Source organism: Leptodactylus fuscus, chromosome 6 (genome assembly GCF_031893055.1).
Source record: "Leptodactylus fuscus isolate aLepFus1 chromosome 6, aLepFus1.hap2, whole genome shotgun sequence".
NCBI classification, from domain to species: domain Eukaryota; kingdom Metazoa; phylum Chordata; class Amphibia; order Anura; family Leptodactylidae; genus Leptodactylus; species Leptodactylus fuscus.
Window position 1 is genome coordinate 29,640,038 of NC_134270.1, and position 20,809 is coordinate 29,660,846.

The 20,809-nt window shown below is 46.6% G+C and overlaps 1 protein-coding gene across 1 annotated transcript in view; it reads right to left on the minus strand.

Moving 5' to 3' along the window:
• Positions 1–591: 591 nt before the first annotated feature.
• Positions 592–20,809, minus strand: part of NOC2L (NOC2 like nucleolar associated transcriptional repressor) — a 54,335-nt gene continuing 34,117 nt past the window's right edge. The window contains exons 15-19 of the mRNA XM_075279671.1: positions 20,087–20,230; positions 15,324–15,437; positions 9,236–9,368; positions 3,359–3,472; positions 592–1,232 (exon numbers count right to left, since the gene is read on the minus strand). Coding sequence (XP_075135772.1) covers positions 1,063–1,232; positions 3,359–3,472; positions 9,236–9,368; positions 15,324–15,437; positions 20,087–20,230 — 675 coding nt within the window. The 3' untranslated portion in view covers positions 592–1,062. The remainder of the gene's footprint in view (positions 1,233–3,358; positions 3,473–9,235; positions 9,369–15,323; positions 15,438–20,086; positions 20,231–20,809) is intronic.

The window sequence follows — 20,809 nt, forward strand, 5'->3', positions numbered from 1 at the left end:
AATGTTGGATACACTTCAGGCCGGCCATACACTTCAGATACGAGTCAGCCTTAGGCTATGTTCACATCTGTGTCAGAGGCGCCTTCTGGAGCCTTGGGCGCAGAATCTGTTTAAAATCATGGACGAAAAAAAAAAGTCCATGAGTCCTACCGTATATGACTTTTCGTTCAGTGATGGGACGAGGGTTAACTAGCGAACTCCATTATAGTCAATGGGGTCCCTGTGACTAAACAGAAGAACGAATTAAACTCGAGTGTGAATAAACCCTTACGCAGGGTTTGCCTGGTGATGTTATGTGTATGGCAGAAGCCCAAATGTACCCTGGATCGGGGAAAGAGGGGTGAAATAAGTTGGGTTTCGGCATGCCAAGACCTACCTATGAAGTAAAGAGGCATGCTCGACTAAGCGGAACGTGCATGCTTATGATGCGGATGTGAATGTACAATATGGCGGACACACATTGAAGACACTTCTTATAATGCGGAGAGTATATGAACTCCAAGAAACATGCCAAACACACACACGAGAAGTTGTAGATATATTAAAAAAGAAAATAGTATCTGTTAACAGAACGTTCTGTACACAATATTACATCCAAACCGGACACAGTCCATATGACCCCAAGAGATATCAATGGTCTTTCCCACAGAGGTGTAATATTTGCCGGCGACAAAAGAGTTAATGTAATATTCAGCAGGTGACGGACACGTGGAGTCCCTGGGATGTCTTACTGAAGGAATACACAGCTGCCCCCAAACCCCGGACACAGAATCATATATTCCCAGAGTAACCTAACTGCATGGTGACGGAGCGCAACCCCCAGGCGCTGAATTAGTAATCGCCGCGCTTTCTCTCCGCGTCCTGTAACACTCCATCATTGCACCTGTCCTCCGTGATGTATTTTGGGGTGCAGGGTGTACTAGGATAAGCCTCCGAATTATATTTATGCCTATTACACCACTATGAGCGCGGCAGTAAAAAAAATCTGGCAGTGGGCATCACCGTATAATAAAATCTGGTAAGTCCAGCAGATGAAGAGTTACTGGTACACTCGGCGCATGTTTACTCATCGTCTGAGAATTCAAGATCCTGTACAATATCTTCTCCCCCTTTGGCTAGTTCCTTTAGGTCGGCCTGAGAGAGGCGCTGCGCCCCCTTATTCTTCTTCTGGATCTTTTTCTTGTGGGCTTCAGCTTCTCCCCCCTCCTCCTCGTCTTCATCCTGCGATTCCCCTGTGGGCGGAAGAGCAAATATAAATTCTGCTTTATCAGGAAGGAACAAGCCGGCCGAGGGTGGCTCATCACTAATTAATCTCGCCGCTCATTAATTTATCGCTGCTTTCTGCAGCATCCAGATAGTGAGGACACTTGGCCGGCCCAGCTCTGCGGCCAGATGTGCGTCTGAAGGAAGGGCTCGCTCTCGTGAGGCTTTACCCCAATATACAATATATAAGGGGAGGTGCTGCTGCATTAGAGGGTAACCCCGCAAGTATCAGAATATTACATCTATATTAGAGAAATATAGTCCGAAAGAAAAATTCTCAGCATTAAAATTCATGGACAAAACTTTGTACAGTCTGCAAATAAAATCAACAAGTGGATGATAACCGAGGAAGCGGATTATTTTGTGGCAGTACAGTAAAGTGAGACTCATTTTGGTTTCCGGGATAACCTACCATATCTGTATGTGAGGAATAACACTATGCCCCCCCCCTTACTATATGCAGTATCTAGACGTCTTCTCTGAGCTGGTGGGGGGAGATCCACTGCCTAAGGGTATGTTCACACAGCGGAATTTGTACTAACTGAAAAATTCAGCTTTAGGAATTTGAAGCATGAACTGCTGAAAAAAAATCAGCTAGAGGCAAAAAAAAAAAATGAGGGTCCGTCTCCCATTGAAATAAATGGTAGGCAGATTTCAGACAGAATTTGGAACAGATTTGGAGACGGAATAAGACATGTAAACATACACGGCTCATCCTCAGGATGGGTCAGCCATTAAGGATCAGTGGGGTCAGACACCTGCGCCCCTGGACCATCAGCTGTGCTAAGAGGCTGACGGGTTACATGGTATTATAGCTCAGTCCCATTCATGTGTATGGGCTGAGCTGCGATCAGGTCATGTGATCGATGAACGCAATACGTAACCTGCGAAGTGGAAATGGCGTTTGGGTAGCTGAGGCGTTGCTTTAAATGGCTATTCCATGGAGGGTCCCGGGTGTCAGACTGCCATGGATATACAACTGATGACCCATCCCAAGGATAGTTACCTCACTACAGACAGATCAGTCCCAATCCACAGGAGGTCTGATCGTTGGGGGTGGCCAAACCGCTGGGACCATCACTGATCATGAGAAAGGAGGTCCCCAAGTATCCTTGTGAATAGAATGGTGGTGCACATGGGACTGCCAGAGACCCTCAATCTTGAGTAAAGAAGTGACTGAGTACATATCACAGGGGCGTAGCTATAGAGGTCGCAGTTGCATCAGCATCCTATATAACGCATTATAAGTGTGTAATATATGTAAGTGCGGCCCTGTTGCAGATTTTGCCCTGAGGCCCTTACACTACAAGCTACACCGCTGCTAAGTGCATTTGCAGACCCCCACCGATCCCTCTATAGCAATAAACCCCTTTGAGTAACCATTCCTACGTGTCCATTACTCAACTAGGATTGGTTTCTACTGGATGACAGCAAGCGGAGATCTTTAAATCTTCCAGACCCCTTTAAGTTTCCTAATAAAATATAGTCTTATTGCCTTGAGGGAAAAAAAAATGCTTTCCTAAGACTTCTTCAGCTTTCTGCATTTCATATTAGGGAATGGAAAGAAAGCCCAAGCTCATTAATTGACGAATCCTTCCCATCGCCTCCATTATGTGTGCCCGGAATGTGGGATGTGTCAGTAATCTCTGGGAGGCGGCGGCGGTGGTGGCGGCGGCGGCGTGTATGATCGGATGGATGAGTATAGGGCTATGTAAATGTGCACATGGGGGGAGCAGTAGTGCGTTGTGCCTGCCAGATCTCGCTCTCCCTGTATCTGGTGATTAATGACACAGGGCCTGCGATAAAGCGTTCCGTCCCGCGCTGCCTCCACAGCTCATTACCGGCCAGCTGTACCGCATTAACCCCTTCATGCCTCCCCCGTTCCTACAACTCCCTCAACTCACAAACACTTATTCTACAGCCAAACTTATACGTGGTGGAAACTAAAAATCCTAATCAGTCGCTCAAAATGAACGACAAGTTATAAATTCGTCGCCTAAAACGTCGCATCGATGGGTACTTTTCATACACGTTTTACGGTTTTTAGAAGATGATCGAGCCGTAAGCCATTATGTTAAGAGGTTCCAGGCCTTACCATCGAAAGCACTGCTGTCATCGTCTTCCACCTCGTACTCGCCCTCCTCTCCCTCGCTGCTTAGGTCAGAGCCTTCATCGGATGAATCATCGCCGCTCTTTGATTTGGACTTTCCTGATAAATAAAAGAAGTATATTAAGTATATTGTGTATATAACTTATCGACATTAAAGGGGCTGAATGGGGATGAGCGGTAATACCAGGCACAGCCTATGGACAATGATGGCGCTGTTCATTGAACATCTTCAACAAAAATTTTTACTTTTATTGAAATGTAGCCCATATAGGGTTTGCATTCTACTATTTTCCCTATCAGTAGGTCTTTGGAGTATGGGAGGAAATCCACACAAGCACAGGGAGAGTATACAAACTCCTTGCAGAGGTTGCCCTTGGCAGGATTTGAACCCAGGACTCCAGCGCTGCAAGGCTGCATTGCTAACCACCGAGTCCCCCGTGTTGCCCCTTGGGCAAAACTTTAAAGAGGTTTTCCCCACTCCATAGAATAGGTTATCATTGAAGATCTGTAGAGGTGCGGGATCCCAGGCACAAGGCCAGCACAAGGCAGCTCAGTCCCACTCAAGTGAATGGGCTGAGTTGTAATGTCAAACACAGCCACTGCACAAATTATTGGCGCTGTGCTTCATAAGTCCAGTCTCTTCCAACAGCTCTCCAGACATCTGGGTGATGGTCTCCTTCAACTCTTTAAAGGGGTTATCCAGTTTGCACTACTGATAGTCTATCTTAGGTACTGCAGTGCTGTCCCGAAGCCTTCATTAGAGCAGCGCTGCAGTATCTACATCCACTACTACAATTTGTATTGTGAGTGAGCAGCCCAGCTCCAGAAATGTAAACATTACTCCGAGCCGTGCGGTCTCGATACAGCTGATCTGCAACGGTCCTGGGCCCTTCAGATCTAATATTAATGCCCTATCCTAACTGGATAACCCTCTAATTGAGGACCTACCCTATCAGTTATCAAGTTAAGGCTAATTCAAACATTGCAGACATTATTTAGAAGCCAAAGTCGGGAGTATTCGTATTAGAAGCAGTGGAAACCTAATTTCTACCGTGTTAGGAATACTCTCCTAAATTTCCTGTGCAAATACGGATCCAAAATACTGACCAAATTCGTCAATAAAGCCATAAAAATCAACTACTTAAAAAAAATGTTTAAAAATGAGCCAGTGTTGTGTAATGTTTGTAACTAGCTGCACAATAAAGCTCTCAGTGAGTTATGTGCTCCCCTCCAGAGCACGGATCACCTCTCTGCTGCATTGATGCACACACTGGTTCCCGGAGATCAATCTCACAATGCTAGTATATGAACGCCTAGAATTGACTCCCATAGACCTGCATTGTGAGTTTGACATACACATTGCGAGCACCATGAGCTGGTCAGTGCTCCAGAGGGGAGCACATAACTTGTCTTAAGCTGTCAGAAAATCATTCATTAACCTTATGTGATATGTTAAATGGAAGGGACAAGATGACGCTGGAAAGTGGACAAGTGGAAGGGACACCAACAAATCAAGTAAAATTTCCAAGACTTAGTCTGAAAGTAGTTTTCAATATTAGAAAATAGGGGTGTGCTTACACCCAATGACAGCACCACTCTTGTCCATGGGCTGTGAGTGGTACTGACGCTCAGATCCCTATTTTCTGATACTGGAAACCCCTTTAATGTCCCACTGAAATATAACTATATGGGTCTAACGTCCTCATCCTGCAGGTTTACAGACAGAGAGAAATGACCCCGTTCAACATATGTGAAAGAATCCTAAGGAGGCAAAACTGTCCTGCTGTCTTTGTATTCTGCCGAGCTGTCAAAAATTATATTCTGAAGTTTGAAGATCTTCAGTCAGATCTATTTTGGGGAATGGTGGCTCACAGGGCATGTCCACACGGGAAGTAAAAGGAAAAATCCACAACAAACCCTGATGCAGAACCTACAAGAAACGTGCGGATTTTGCATCATCCTGCTCATTGCAAGGGGTAAAATCTGCAAGATTTCTTCTGCAGCATATGGCTCATGGGGTTTTTGGCCTTCCTCTGGATCAACACTGTAGGGGATTGTAGGGTTATAGGTTGGACTTGATGGACTGAAGTCTTCATCCAACCTCGTCTACTATGTAACTATGACAAGAGACTGATAAAACTTCACCCGAATCTCTATGCGAAAGGCTATGGGCATGACAAGGTGCACCATTTTGCAATACCTGATCCAATGCAATAGCCTTAAGTAGATCATAGTGGGCTTTATTAGTAACCAAGACAGACATGGCAGGTCAGGTACTCTAGCCCTCAACGCAATGAGGATGTGTTACGTGTGCAGTGTCCTGACAAGAACATAAATCCGGCAAGGTGCGAATGCCAAGTCTGGATGACAGGAAGCGAGAATGTGCCTGAATGAGAGAGCGCAACACCATGAAATGCTCGAGAGACCAGAGAAGATGCACGAAATGAAAAGCACAGACAGAAAGATCATCAGGGATGAAGGAGGAGTGACAGAAGAGATTACATTAAAAAAAAAAAAGTAAAAAAAAAAAAAAAAAATCAGACAGGGGATGTGCGAAGAGAACGGAGGGATTCAATCAGCGAGAGCGGAGATAAACCTACAGAGCCCGGCGCGAGGTGATTGTGGGCAGAGTAACGAGCCAGGTCTCTAACGTCCATTAGAGCGCCGTCAGAGCGCGCTGGCGCGGTGCTCATTAGAGAGCCTCTCACCGATACTCCAGCTGCCCACTCCTCTCTGCTAATTACCTGACGCCGAGAACATCCGGCCGCGCTGGAAGAGCCATTAATAAGCCCTGGCTGCACGGTGCGCTCCGGCACAGATCTGTCACAAGCGCCTTCCACACTGCTTCAGAGGAGACGACTTATAGGAGCAAAACAAATTATATATATATATTGGTCTGTAATGATTTTGCTGCATGTGCTGCATGACATTTTTGCAAGCCCCATTTTAATGATGGGACAGTCACGAAAATGTATCTGCAAAATAAGTATAAGCCCACTAGCCACTTCACTATTTGGGGACCACCATCACTGCAGCTCAGCACCCTCAGGAACAATGACCCAGTTGCCCAACGGTCCCCCCTTCTTCTAGGTTAAAGGGATTCTACTAGGGATGAGCGAGTACTATTCGAATAGCATGCTCCCATAGTAATGAATAGACACAGTCGGCACACACAGACGGGGCCGGCGTCTTGCCGCTTAACCCCCTGTGCGCCGGCCGCTCCAATTCATTCCTATGGGAGCGTGCTATTCGAAACTAAAGTTTCAAATAGTACTCGCTCATCTCTAGATTCTACCATTAAAATCATTTCTTTTCTCGATCACACGTAGGAATATTCTTAAGAAAGTCTAGTCTTCTCCTTTAGGTGTCTTCTCCGCGCCGCTGTTCTGTAGGAATCCTGTTTTTCATCGGTATGCAAATGAGTTCTCTCACAGCACTGGGGGTGGTCCCCAATGCTGTGAGAGAACTCTCCAGCGCCGCCTCCATCTTCTTCAGGAACGGCCTCTTCACGCGTCTTCTTGCGGCGCTGGCGGTCAAACTTCTAGTCCTCGGGGAGAACAGACTGCGCATGCCCACAGGCCACAAGAAAATGGCCGCTTACTTACTGTGTGAGAAGCCATTTTACTAGTGGCCACGGGCATGCGCAGTCGGCCCTGCCCGAAGCCTAGTAGTTTGACCACCAGCGCCAGAAGAAGAAGCGTAGAGAGGCCGTGCCTGAAGAAGATGGAGGTGGCGCTGGAGAGTTCTCTCGCAGCTTTGGGAACGCCCCCAGTGCTGTTTGAGCGCTCGGGCCCGCCCCTAGTGCTGTGAGAGAACTCGTTTTCATACCGATGAATACCGAAGATTTCTACGGAACAGCTGCACAGAGAAGACATCTAAAAGTAGGAGAAGAATAGCCTTTCTTAAGGCTATTCCGACATGTCAATGAGAAAAAAAATTGATTTTAATGGTAGAATCCCTTTAAGCCCCCAGGCTCGGGACCACCCCACCACAAGAACGGCAGCTGCCAGATACAAATGTATACTAAGAGTCTCATGTTCATTTCTGTAGATTTGTAAAGCTGCATAGATCAATGCATAATACTGTGATGAGCGGTCGATGGCTTTTTATCTAAATTGTTGGTGCATCCTGAGAAACAAACCTGCCTGGGCCGGCCATTCCCATGGTTATTCTGCTCTGAAAGCCACCATCTGACTAACATATAATCTGTGCAGCGTGTTGCCGTCTAGGCCCTCTAAGACAGATGTTCCAAATTATCTCTCATCCCCTACGGGGTCATGTGCTACAAAAGGAAGGTCCACCTGCGGTCACAGAGGCCTGTGTGGGACCTACGGACGGAATTAACAACAGATTTTTGGCAAGCCATGTAGGCTGCTGTGTGGGCGTGGGGCGGGGGTGGGTGTCGGGGGGCTACGGTGAAGTCATCACGGAGGTCACCGCTCTAGACCTGTCCCCGCCAGATGGGAGAAAAAGACCCCCCTCAGATTATCAAGGAAAAATCTCATAGGGAACTTGGTTCGCGGGGCATCCAGGAGAGATGAGAGTTATCTCCAAATGCGCAACCCCACAGAGAACAAGAGAAGGGAGATAACAGGGGGAGGGGGGGGGACATGAAACACGGCGACAAGAAAATTCTGTAACCGCTTCCAAAAAGATCACAAGGGGAGAGCATAAAACAAAGAGATACATAACAGAAAACTAAAAAAAGGAGGGGAAAGGTAGAGAAATCGTCACGTGAAAGGAAGAGGAAGTTCGGAGCCGGGCCTAGCAGAGAGTAGATGGAGCCATGAGTAAGGTTAGGTAACCGGAATTATTACACAGCGCCAGGCATGGCCGAGAGGTGGAGACTAGAGATGAGCGAACAGCTGTGACGCTGACTTTGCCGGCGGCTGGCCGGCGTCACAGGTGCTTCCATTCATTTCTATGGGTGCGTGCTGTTCGGATCGGCTGATCCGAACAGTGTTCGCTCATCTCTAGTGGAGACCAAACATGGCAGAGACTAAGCACATCTGTAGTTTTGGTATGTATCATCTGTTCGTCAAGGTAGGACAAGTGTATAAACCTATTACATGTCCCCGCCATCACTGCAAACCGGGGGTGTAAAGGTTCCACAAGATAAAGCCATTTTTCATGGTATGTGGCCCGTTGCTGAGACCCGCACCCCTCACTGGAAAGAAGGACATGCTGATCTGCAGCACTTTCTTTCTGGTTGGGGTCACAGAACCTGAACCCCATTGCCATCAGTGACATGTCAATAAAGGCCTGGCGTCTGCATGCTGACTGTGTCGGCTCCTAGACTGCGTATACTTATAATCTTAGTTGTGTGCGCGGACCATGTCAATGCAGATAAATCGCCTCCTGACCAAGTAAATCTCTCTCCAGAAGGCGCGGCGACAGCCGCTCAGCCAGGTCTCGCATCTGCATCAGGCTCATTGGTGTCTTAATTGCTCTTCAAATTAGGGTCCAAAAGCGGAGGGCGAGCGCAATAATAAGCCTTAAAGAATCCGCCGCCATAACGGCTTTCCTTTAGGGCTAATTAAAGGCTCATCAACCCCAGATAGCGAGGACAGTCTGCGGCAGCAATTACTAGCAGGTTTTAGAAAATTGGCAAAATGTTTTCCGTATTCAACTGCCCCTGCCAAAATACAAGTGTTTTCGCATCAATATTTCAAGAGGGGCAGGGAAGGAGGGGGGCAAAGACTTTATTATACTCGCGGGCTTTACTTTTCCTGCGCTTGCAGTGAAGTGGTTACACAGGGCACTCCAAGCAGGAGAACAACAAGACCAGCGACTGTGCACGGTGCTATGCCAATCCTCACCACTGGAGGCGGCGGCTAGCTCGCACAATCCACCTTTAATTACCTTTCAGAGACAGACCCCCTCCGCCGCTCTCCGAATCACTGTCAGACTCAAACAGGTCTTTGAATTCTTTCTTATCTTCCTCCTTCTTCTCTAGTTTTCTTCTCTTGATCTCTGGGAGATTCAAGTCCTCCATCTATGAAAGGAAAAGCAAAATGTACCATTAATAGAGCAGAGGTTACAATCTTACAGGCTGCATTATGGAAGTATCCTACATAATATGGAGGCACCCTATAGCTACTGTATAGGGATTATCTATAGGACTTGCTCGTACTAGCGGTGGAAACACCTAAACCAATGGACCCATGCAGATTTGTCGTCTGGGGACAGTGGGGCTCCTGGTAATATTTACACGGTACAACATGATGTGACGGGTTTAGGTATTGCCACAATGTCTGCAAACAAACAGAAGCCAGCAGATGTACCGGGGTCCCAGCAGCGGACCCTCACAGATCTAAATGAATAGGCCATTAGTAGTAGAATAGTGCGCCCATACCGGCATAGGGAATAGCACTTAGGTATTATCGCACCATTTATCTAGGTAAATCCATATAGATGATCCCGCTCGGGTACCTGTTAAAACATCATTAGTGAGCTCAAGCGGGACATAGTAACTGGTTGTGCAGAAGGGCATAACCAATGAAGATCTGATGGTGCACTGGCTAGAGCAGCTGGTGCAGAACCTCTTTAATGATGTACCCGTGCGGACCTTGGTGAAGTGAAGTGACCCTAGCGCTCAAGACGTCATTATCATTCCTTCCCACATCTTTGCAGCATTTCTTCTCCCATCTCAGAGGTAATACAAGACATTACGCGCAGTCACGCGAGGGATCCACAGTGCACTTCTGGTATGGATCCCTTTCCTTTACAAGCATTGATTCTGGTGTGTAATACGGTGCCACAAGGACCCAAGGGCACACAGGCCCATTCAGGGCCACATAGTACCATAGCACACACTTTATTGTGTTACCAAACCCAGATGGGGATCCTACAAAGAGTGGACATAAAGGACGTTCTCTTCCATTACAAAAGTAAATGGAGTCATGTTTTTTTTTTACATTATAGTCTATGAGAACAGACAGAGGAAGCTAGCCTAAGGGTAAATTCACACAAGGGTTTTTGGACCGGAACCTGAGGCATAGGCCGCCTCAGGTTCCGGTCCAAAATACAGGTATCCAGTTGCGCACTCCGCTCTGACTAGGCCCAAATGAATGGGCCTAGTTGGGAGTCGGGAGTGTCGCGAGGCGAATCCACCTGAAAGAATGAGCATCTCGCTTCTTTTTCCGGAACAAACCGGCTCCCATTGATTTCAATGGGAGCCATCTTTCTGGTCAGGATTTGGAGGCGGATACGGCCTCCAAATCCTGACCAAAAAACCCCGTGTGAACTAATCCTTTAGACAAGAGCAGGTAAGATAAAGATTTATTACCCTCCACCTCAAACTTTCCGTGAGATAGATAACATCCATGAGCATGTTATATGTTCCTATTATAGCAAGTAGTTTAAAAAAAAAAAAAAAAAAAAAAAAAAAAAAAGGGGACTGGTGCATTGTGAAATCTGTAAAAATTAATAAAAATGCAAAAATCCCGCTCTGAAAAGATGCCATTTATAAGAGGTGCAACTGTTGATCCATCCTGTTCTGGATGTGGAACGTCAGCTTGAAAAATTGGATTATGTAATCTCCAAAACACAATGGGGGATTCATCAGCGGCGGCCCCCTCTCTCCTGTCAGATGGCTCTACCCCTCGTTAATAACCAGACGATAATGAGATAACAGGAAGCCCGCGAGAGACTCCCGAGCCGGCATCTTTTATTTCCTGGATTTTATTTTTTCCCTCTTATTGAAGTGGCTGCGCCCTCCGCTCGTTAATCTGCGGCTCTTAATGAAGGAGCTAACGACTGCTGCCACCCTTCCACAGCGGCATCATTACAGGCTGTTAGAAGCTCCAGGAAAAATGCTTAGCGCTGTAATTATTAGCACTGACGAGAGACGAAAGCTCTCACACACTCACCTACGCACAAGCGAGTACAGGCGCCGCAGACAGCCATCACATTTACCTACAGCAGACTCGCTCTAACGCAGACAGACAGCTCTCCTACAGGGACGCCAAAGCTTGCCCCAATTTCACAAAATCGATGGGCTCATTATCTCACAAGTCTAAGGCCTCATGCACACATCTGCAGGAGGCACATGCTATGGCACTCCGCATGTCGCCATATGGTGCTGTACGGGACGATGGTTGGCGCAATTTTTTTTCCGTAAGAGTCATACAGAATGGGGGGGGGGGGGGGGGGGAACTAAAAAACAAAACAAAAACGGAAGTGCATGAAGATAGGGCACAGAACTATAGGGAGCTGTATTAGACCTGGGAGATGGCATGGGGTCGGAATAGGCTTAGGGGTGCGAGATCTACTTAGTCTGGCATTTCTTTAATGATCGCTCTGTCTTACGGTCCATCAATACAAATATGGCCACCACAACTAAGGCTGGTCTTACGCGACAGTGGTGGTTTTTGCAGTCCGCAATTTGCTGATCAGCAACACCAGGGCGCACCAATAGCATAAAATACCGTTACACTTTAATAGCCTAAAGTAGCTTGTTGGTTGTCAGTTTAGGAGGCGACCACATTACCGTTACAAATGTCCAATGCTCTCATCCGCCATAGGATAAGCGCAATAGAGAGGCGGATGTAGGTGGAGCCCCCTATATCTGGCATCCATTCCCATTGACTCTAATGTAAAAAACAAAACAGGATGGAAGCTTCCCCCCCGTCATATTTGTTTACATTCACATCTTCCTCCATCAGAGTAACAAACATGATGGAAGACCGCTTCGGTTGTGATTTTACATTAAAGTCTATGGGAACAGACGCCAGACAGAGGAGGCTCCATCTGCATCCATTACTCTACTGCGCTTAATGTCCATTGCCCTTATCCTACGACAGAGGAGAGTAACAGATATCAGTAACAGTAGTGTGAACTTACCGTACGCTTTAGATATCAGCCCTGTGCACAGCATGTCTGAATACTTTGTGGTTAGTAAAGGTCAGGAAGACATACGTCGCCCGTCGGGTGCCTCTATATAAGAAAGTGCGGCCTGATGGAGGCCAAAAAGACTCTCTCCCTATTTACAGGAACCAGCTCTTCCTGAATAGGGTTAAGGTGATACGTGGCGGATGTCATTCCCCCTTCGATTCGGCCGTACAAGCAGCCGCGGTTTTCTAATAAATCATTAATAATTGATCTCTTTATTGAACGGCCACTGACAACGAACATCCAATAACCGATCAATATATAACAATCCATTACAAAATGCGGTCGCTTGGACGGCTGCAGAGTTTTTGGGCGAGAGGTGTTGACTGTTCTTACAGCCTTCGTATAATGGGGGTGTATAAGCTACGAGATCCACTTTGTATATACAGTTTCTTCCCATATAAAGAGAGGATTTGCCTTTGATGGACATTCAGGTGACCGGACAGGTCTGGTCCATATCAGGACCCGCGTCACGTCACCGTACAGTTTTACATCGGGAGAATAGGAGAAAAATATCACCTGAAATCTGAATATTTCCACAAAAGTGGGAGATAGGAGCGCCAATTTATTAATAGACATGTTTTTCTCTGGTATGTTTCCGTTCGGCTCCTCGAGTGTTCGCAGCTCCCACTCCATCAGCACAGCATGTACAAATAGCATGGACTGGAACGCTGACGCAGAGAGAGGGGTTAGGACGGAGCAGGTGATAAAAACATTCGTATCTCCACGCCTGCTGATGGCTGCGGAAAAAGTGAACGATCCTCCCTCCCTCGTGACAAGCTGCTATTTTGCTTGATGACGGGCCAATAAGGTTACAGAATAAAATATAGATAAAGCGAAGGCTGGTCGGGCGCCGAAAAGAGTCTGCCAGTCTTCACCATTGATGGCACAAACCTGAAATCTTTGGGTTGCAACTAAAGCGAGACTGAATCCGAAAATTAAAAGCAAGCAAGAAATAGATGCCCTGTCCCAAACAGAGGTGTAAAAATCCTGCAGAGGATTAAGGGGTTAATCAGTTTTTGAGGTGGTCCATCACTGGATAGAGGGGGTGAGGCATTGAAACAAAGTGCGGACTAGGTTCGCATCTCCATCAGAGACCTCAGCTGTGGATTCTACTGAAAATGGTCAGAGAGAACGGAGGAGTTTTCAGTATAAAACCGTCGGAAACCATGCACACCCCATTACACTTTATGGGATCTGCAGGTGACTACTGTTTTAGCGGTTGGGCTCTCATTCATTGGCGCCCCCCAGTGGACCGGAAAGACAGAGTTTCCAGCGCTAGTGTGCACAATGTTGGGCCTACTGCAGACAGGGCACAGCAGGGAGGCTCCTGCCCCAGGCAGTTGTCTCACAGCCAAATACAGGACAGGGATATGGTTGGTCTCCTGGAACATGCAGAACACCACCCAATGCATTTTTTACTCTCACCACCCCTGAGCAATCATGGCTGTTACTTTAGCACAATTATGGACAAGGACCACCCACTTGACAGTAGAGAACATAACTGTATTAAAACTAACAGCACTGATTGCTCAGGAAGGGTGGGGATTACAGAAAAGATTCCAAATGCATCGGAAACAGTGCAGCGCCACCTACTGAAAGACGGAAAGAGTTGGTGTAGGTGGTGAAAGGGTCCTTTTTAAATCATCCTCAGTTTACTGTAATACGAGACAAAATAGGATAAAGGAAAGGAGGAGAGGTTTTTTTTGCATTTTCTGTGCCATTCTTACCATTGCTGACCCTAGAGACATAGCGGACGTGTTCAATATGAGCATAGTAGCGTTGTTTTACTACAGGCCACAGATTAGATCTGGACTATCTATATTCTCATGGACAAAATAGAAGGGTTACAAGCAGTATTAATGTCTGGTAAGGGAATTGCACAACTGACTGTTCCACAATATGGTGTTATATACAGTCCGGCTATAAGGCACGGTCTGGAAAGCCAAAAGACATAAACTTCTGATTAAAATAGTAAGTCAAGAACTATGGGGAAAGTGAAGTTCCTACAGATGCCTTGCTCTCCGTTCACGACGCCTGGCTGCTACCAGTAGAAGGGATTATAGTATAGTAAGCGATTGCTATTATGAAATGATATCCAGACTAGAGACATCACTGTACTGCAAAATTTGCAAAAATTAAGTAAATGCTAAGATGGGCAAACGTGGAAATCTCTTCACTAATGTATTTTTATGTATCTTGCATGCTGGTTTCTGCAGTCCACCATATATCTTCCTCCTATCCCATACAACACAGAGCACTATTGATGTGCCGCCGTTTCCTTGCACAACTTTCTATGGCTCTCCTCAGAGAGAGCGAACACTGCCGCCTGCTGGCCACACCAAGAACACCGAGGCACGGCCAGGATTTATACTCCTTTAATCCCTTGAGCCGTCGGCTCCTGCAATGGATTAGCATTATGTAAATAAGCGCTGAAATCCCATGACAGAGTCATGTAGGGGATACAGCCAAGCTCTTAACTCCTCCGAGAATGGTGTCCAAACACAAACCCACAAAGACACATAATGCCCAGTGACCAACCTGAACTCAATCCTTCTGCCAGGAAGCTGGAACCGCACCACGTAACCCTGCAGTGGAAATCCCTCGATGGCTGCAGCCAGAACCTCACATGTCCAAAACACAGGGGAGCGAGCGCTGGACAGGACTTATAACTGACTGGGATGGGAAATCGGAATACCCGGATATCCCACCAAGGTGACACAGTAGGACCCAGTGCCTTAATGTTTCCAGCAAATTTGCAAACCAACGGGGAACTAGGTGGCCATATCCTAACGTTACTAATACCCACAATACCTATACAACATAACCACATGGCGATGTCCTACTATGCATGGACCTATAGGTGCTGGGAAGACAAGTAGTAGTATATGGCAGGGGTCAGCAACCTCCAGCTGCTGTGAAACTACAACTCCCAGCATGCTCCATTCACTTCCATGGGGGTTCAAAGAACGGCAGAGCAAGCATGCATGCTGGGAGTTGTAGTTTTACAACAGTTGCCTACCCCTGCTATATGGCGTCCTGGAGTATGAATGCTTACCCGCTCTTTGCCGCTTATCTCCAGCTGAATTTCCTTCTCCCGGAGTTTCTTCCAGGTGGTGTAATACTTGGTCAGTGGAGTTCCCTCTTCCTTTGTCTGTTTTTCCCATTTAAGCTGAAAAACAAAAAAAGAAAAATACAAAAACCTATGATTAATATGACACCGTCCACCCATGTTTAATAGTCAATTTGCTTTCAACAACCTTCACGTCACTCTACAGTACAAGCGAATGAGAGAAACTTTGTCATAGATAATAGAGAAAAATGCTCTCTTCTCCTTGGAAGTGACCAGGCCTGAGCCGCAGTACCAGGCACCGCCACTACATGGTGTACAGAACAATGAAAAAGCTGCAGTGCTTGCCGAAGTCGCACCCCGACCAATCTGATATTGATAACCTATCTTTTGGAATAGGTCATTAACATTGACGTCTTGGGAAACGCCTTTAGGTTGCAGTAAAGATGCTTTTTTGTTTTGGTTTTTGCTGTGTTTTTTTTTTTTTTTTTTGTTAAAATGTAGATTATGAGCCCCATATAGAGCTCACAATGTACTTTTTTTTCCTATCCGTACGTCTTTGGACTATGGAGGAAATCCACATAAACACAGGGAGAACATACAAACTCCTTGCAGATGTTGCCCTTGGCAGGATTTGAACCCAGGACTCCAGCGCTGCAAGTCTGCAGTGATAACCACTGAGCCACCGCGCTGCCCCCTTGCTGTGGTTTTTTGAGCCAAAAAGATATGCACACTCAGCCACGTCTAGAGGAATAGCTCTTGGCCAGATCTGAAGTATATTACCAGGGTCAAGACGTCTCAAACACAGAGGAGCCCAACAGCACAATGTATAGATATCACAGGGCCTCTGCAGCAGACCGCAGCCACCATTTATGAGGCCTGTACGCCCCGCACTATAGGGAGGCACAATACAAGGACTCCGAGCTTGTAAGGTCTGTGCATGGTGACATGAATATTTCAGTGGAGAGAACACACTCCTGACATCACATAGGTATGAGGATGACCGCAGTGTAATACAATAAAGGCCCGAAAACCCAGTCGGTTCTACAATGCAATAGGATCAGTTGTTTTAATGACGTGGCTGGACAATCCCTTTAAAGACACAAAGTCAGATAACATCTTCAATTGGAAATGATATAGTAGAATACAATAATACAATATATAATGGTATAATACAATATATAGATATCCATTCCGGCAGTAGTAGTGATCAGCTGTGCGGAGAGAGCTTCTGGAGTCGGAGAGTATTACCGCCACACACGGACTCCTCTCTCGCTTCCTTGCTATAATGAAGCCCTTGGAGATCTTACATTCCCTGGTGCGAGTATTCACTAGTGCTCACGGGTGCGCTTGACGTCATCTGACAACTGGAAGCCCCAGGATTTCCGCCAGACTAGACTGCACATGCGTAAGCACCACAGGAGGTGTACAAGAGGTAATGAGGCACGGGGGAGCAAAACAAGACTTAAAGGGACATAACCAATTATAACGGGAGCTGAGCAAGAAGGTCAAATGTACAAGTCAGCCATAACTCACACATATATTAGAGGTCTGGGAACCTGGGTGACCCCCAAATTCCCTATATGCATTCACACCCTGCTCACCAAGCGTGCAAGTCTCTTTAATAGGTAGGTGCTACAATGGAGTGGTCTAGTATGACGTGGATCCTGTAGGTGGCGCTGCTTTCTGTGGCTGTTAGTATGAGGTACCACCTGCTGTATCCACCCCAAACCAGGAGGGTAAGGGTTAGGGTCGTATGTAGGGGGACCACAATTAGCCAATATCTCAACACCCAAAAATACCAAGGCTCTGGACGTATTATCTGTGACAGGCTGGAGGTGGAGTCTGCAAGACCACACAGCTAACACGTTCATAGCCAAAGTAGCGCCACCTACTGGTTCCACGAAACACCATTCTAATTGCCATCCTCAATATGGAGATGGTAATAGGCCACTTCTTGAAGCTAAACCCAGTTCTTCTACCCCCTTCTGTCAGGGTAGAGTCAGGACACCCCCACAGTCATTACATAGTTGGTCAGTCCAGCCAAATTTGAGCATTGCACCTATACGTCACATAACCAGGGCAGAAGCTTATCTGCTATAAGAAAACAATGTGTGTCCCTACTATAGGAGTTGTCCCATTACAGACACAGGATAGGGGATAAAGGGTACAACACTGGTGGTCCAACCGCTGGGTCCTCCAGCGATCAGGAGCCCCCCGAAATCCTCCCTGTGAAGGAAATGTTAGCATGCTTACTTCAATGGATCTGCTGGAGGTTGTAGTCCTGGCAGCCCTATAACAATGGCGCTGCCAGGATGGGGAGAAGTGTCTGTAATGGACCAATCCCTTTAGATGACGGCAAGCAGAGACCTTGCAAACAAGGATTGATCAGGAAAGTATACCATAAAAGTTGTACAACTTGTCATTACGCAATGAATAAAGCTTTATTGGCTAAATCCGTAAGCCCTTTTACAATTCCTACGAGGCCTAGGTAGACGGCATCACAGGACATACAGCTCGGCGGCAGCAGTCTCCACCTTGGTAAGAAGCGTGAGCACATTGTGTCTGTATGCAAAATGCCTAAGCAGTTTTATTCCCATTAATTAATCACATCTTAACGCAGAGGACAAAGCCCGGACCATCTATTATGTACGGCTAGAGCCATGCAGACCAAATAAGTCTTCTTACTTAGTGGCACCACCTGCAATTCCCCAGCACTACTTCATCCTGCTGCAGAGACCACAACACGTGGGTGTCTCTGATCTGACACTTTCCCGTTGCCTCTGTCCCTGCGAGGTGGTGCCAGAGTGTCTACGGACGGCTTCTGGCACTCCCAGCCCCCTGATTTATATTACCAGCAGTCTGCCATTAAAATATTTATGAAGGCATTACATCCGTGCGTGCTGTTCTAGGGTTGCAGAGGAGATCAGGCTCCGTCAGCCAGCAAACAACACAATGCTAATTATCAAGATTTATCTGCTCCCTTAGGAGACAGAGGTGCCTGCAATGTACTGCAGTGTAATGCATGGGAGGTCTTACCAGCGACGACGTGAGGGTCCGGGGCTGGAGGGGGGGGGGGACACAGGGAGGGAGGTCGCATGACAGTTACTAAAGGACAGAAGGTCACGCATAGCTGTAGCACATTATAGGGTGACTATACTATACATGGATGATGGTACAGATGCATAGCCAGTGTCCCCTGTAGTAGACGCTGCTATCCGCTACATATGTAACTGGTTAAGTTGCGTTTTGATCCTGTTGATCAAAAGTCTTTATAATCATACCCGTCTCACTGTGTATAAAAACACAGGAAAGAGAAATGTAGCATATGGCCCTAGTATTTTTCAAAAGAGATTTTTCTGTGCCTCAGTTACAGCAAGCATATCTGTATTCCCTTCCCTGAACCCTGAAAGGGCGTACTTAGGCTGGTCTTACACGACTGTAATGATTTTACGGTCCGCAAGTTACTGATCAGTAACACTAATTGCTGATCATTAACAGACTCCGCAGACGTCCGTGACCTGCCGCACTCGCCCATAGAGTTCTATGGGCGAGTCTGTGCAGTGCCGTGAATTACGGACATGTTTTATAAAGTGCGGACCTCGGTTGCGGCCCGGCACACCACGGATAAAATATCGGGTGGTGTAAGAGGCCGCATTGAATATAATGTGTCCGCAATTGAAAACCCTCATTGCGGACCATTTGCGGTCTTAAACTATGGTCATGTAAGACCAGCCTTACACTGTGGCAGAATTTTAAGCCACGTATTCCTACACAGCAAATGAGTCCCAAATTCTACATATGCTATGTGCAGAATTGCTATGTAATTATTACAGTCTTATTGCAGGGGGTTTAGGGGTAGCGCCTCTCTGGAGATGCCAAGTTGGCATAGGTAGTCAGGGTAAAAGGGTATGCACAACAGCTAGCTCTCTAGTGCCACCTACTGAATAGCTACCACATTAGTCAATGTCCGACCGCCCTGCTGTTTTGCACCCTGCTCTGCACAAAAACAAGAAACAGCGGTCTGCATATAGAGGTTTTTCCCTTATGGACAAGATTCTGGGCTGGATTATATCCTAAGCCACATATCAGGCCTGATAAAGGGTCAGACATTGACTTATAAGGTAACTTTCCAATAGGTGGCAGTAAAGAGCAAACTTCTCCAGCTAATTTGGTGAAAAATACATTAACTGCACAGGAATATATGCACTTAAGGTTCCTGCATGTGACCACAAGCAGTGTACGGGTCCGTGAAAGCTGAGCACAAGGCGCACTTATTGGCAGCCAAATATCATCCTTGCTTTTCATGGAACTATACACGAATGAATGGATTGAGCTGCAAACCCGGACAGGTATAGGATCTGCGCCATGTGTTTTGGCTCATTTCTATAGTCCTGTGAAAACTATGGACAAATGTAGGGAGCCATAGAAACAAAGAGATCTGTATGCGATCCATAAAAACGGATAATATACAGATCAAAACTACAGGTGAGTTTATGACGGCTAACACATGCGGACTCAGGTGGACACATTTGTGGAGAAAAACCACGCCATATACCAGTCAGTTTATCAAAGGAGTGATAAATTAATAATTACTTAAGATTTTGGTGAAAATATGATAATTTATCCATCAAAGCCAAAATTTGCGATGCAGGACACCGCCTCACCGCGCAGCTCTAAAGTACTGGTGTGGTGCATTGTGGGAGAAGGAAAGGTTTATGGCGTGTAATGTGTCCCGGACCGGTACTTACCACAGCTTCTCTGTCAGACACCCCAAAGGTGCACTTCTGCCTCTTGCTGGTTATGTAGGATGAATTCTCTTGGATCTTCTCCAGGAGTTGGCGCATGGGTTTGCAGTAATTGGACACTTTACAGTCCTTCAAGAAGGATCTCAACTAGAGGGGCAAAGATAGAAGAAAACCATTAGGTCATGTTATAGATGGTGGATGCAAACTTAATGAACCTAGGTTGTTGTAGTGAGCCAACGTTAGTCCCTTTGTTGCCCAAAGTTGTGTCCCATGTGACCACTGAGACCAATCCGTAACTGGTAACATATGTCAGTGACGTCACCGGTCCATCTTCAGTGACTGCTGTGAGCGCTCTCCATAGTCACATGGGGCAGCAGACTTCCAGCAAGAGAACGAACGGACACTGTTGGCAGATAATGGAGTGCCAGGGACATTATTTGCACCTCTCCTGGCCCCCATATGGGTGAGTTGCTCCAATTCCTGGACAACCTCTTTAAAGAGATTCTATCATTAAAATGCAATTTTTTTTTGTCCCTAATACGCAGGAATAGGCTGCTATTCTTCTCCTACCTTTAGATGTCTTCTCCGCGCCGCCGTTCGGTAGAAATCCGGGTTTTCGTCTGTATGTAAATGAGTTTTCTCGCAGCACTGGAGGCGTCCCCAATGCTGCGAGAGAAATCTCCAGCGCCGCCTCCATCTTCTTCTGGAACAGCCTCTCCCCACATC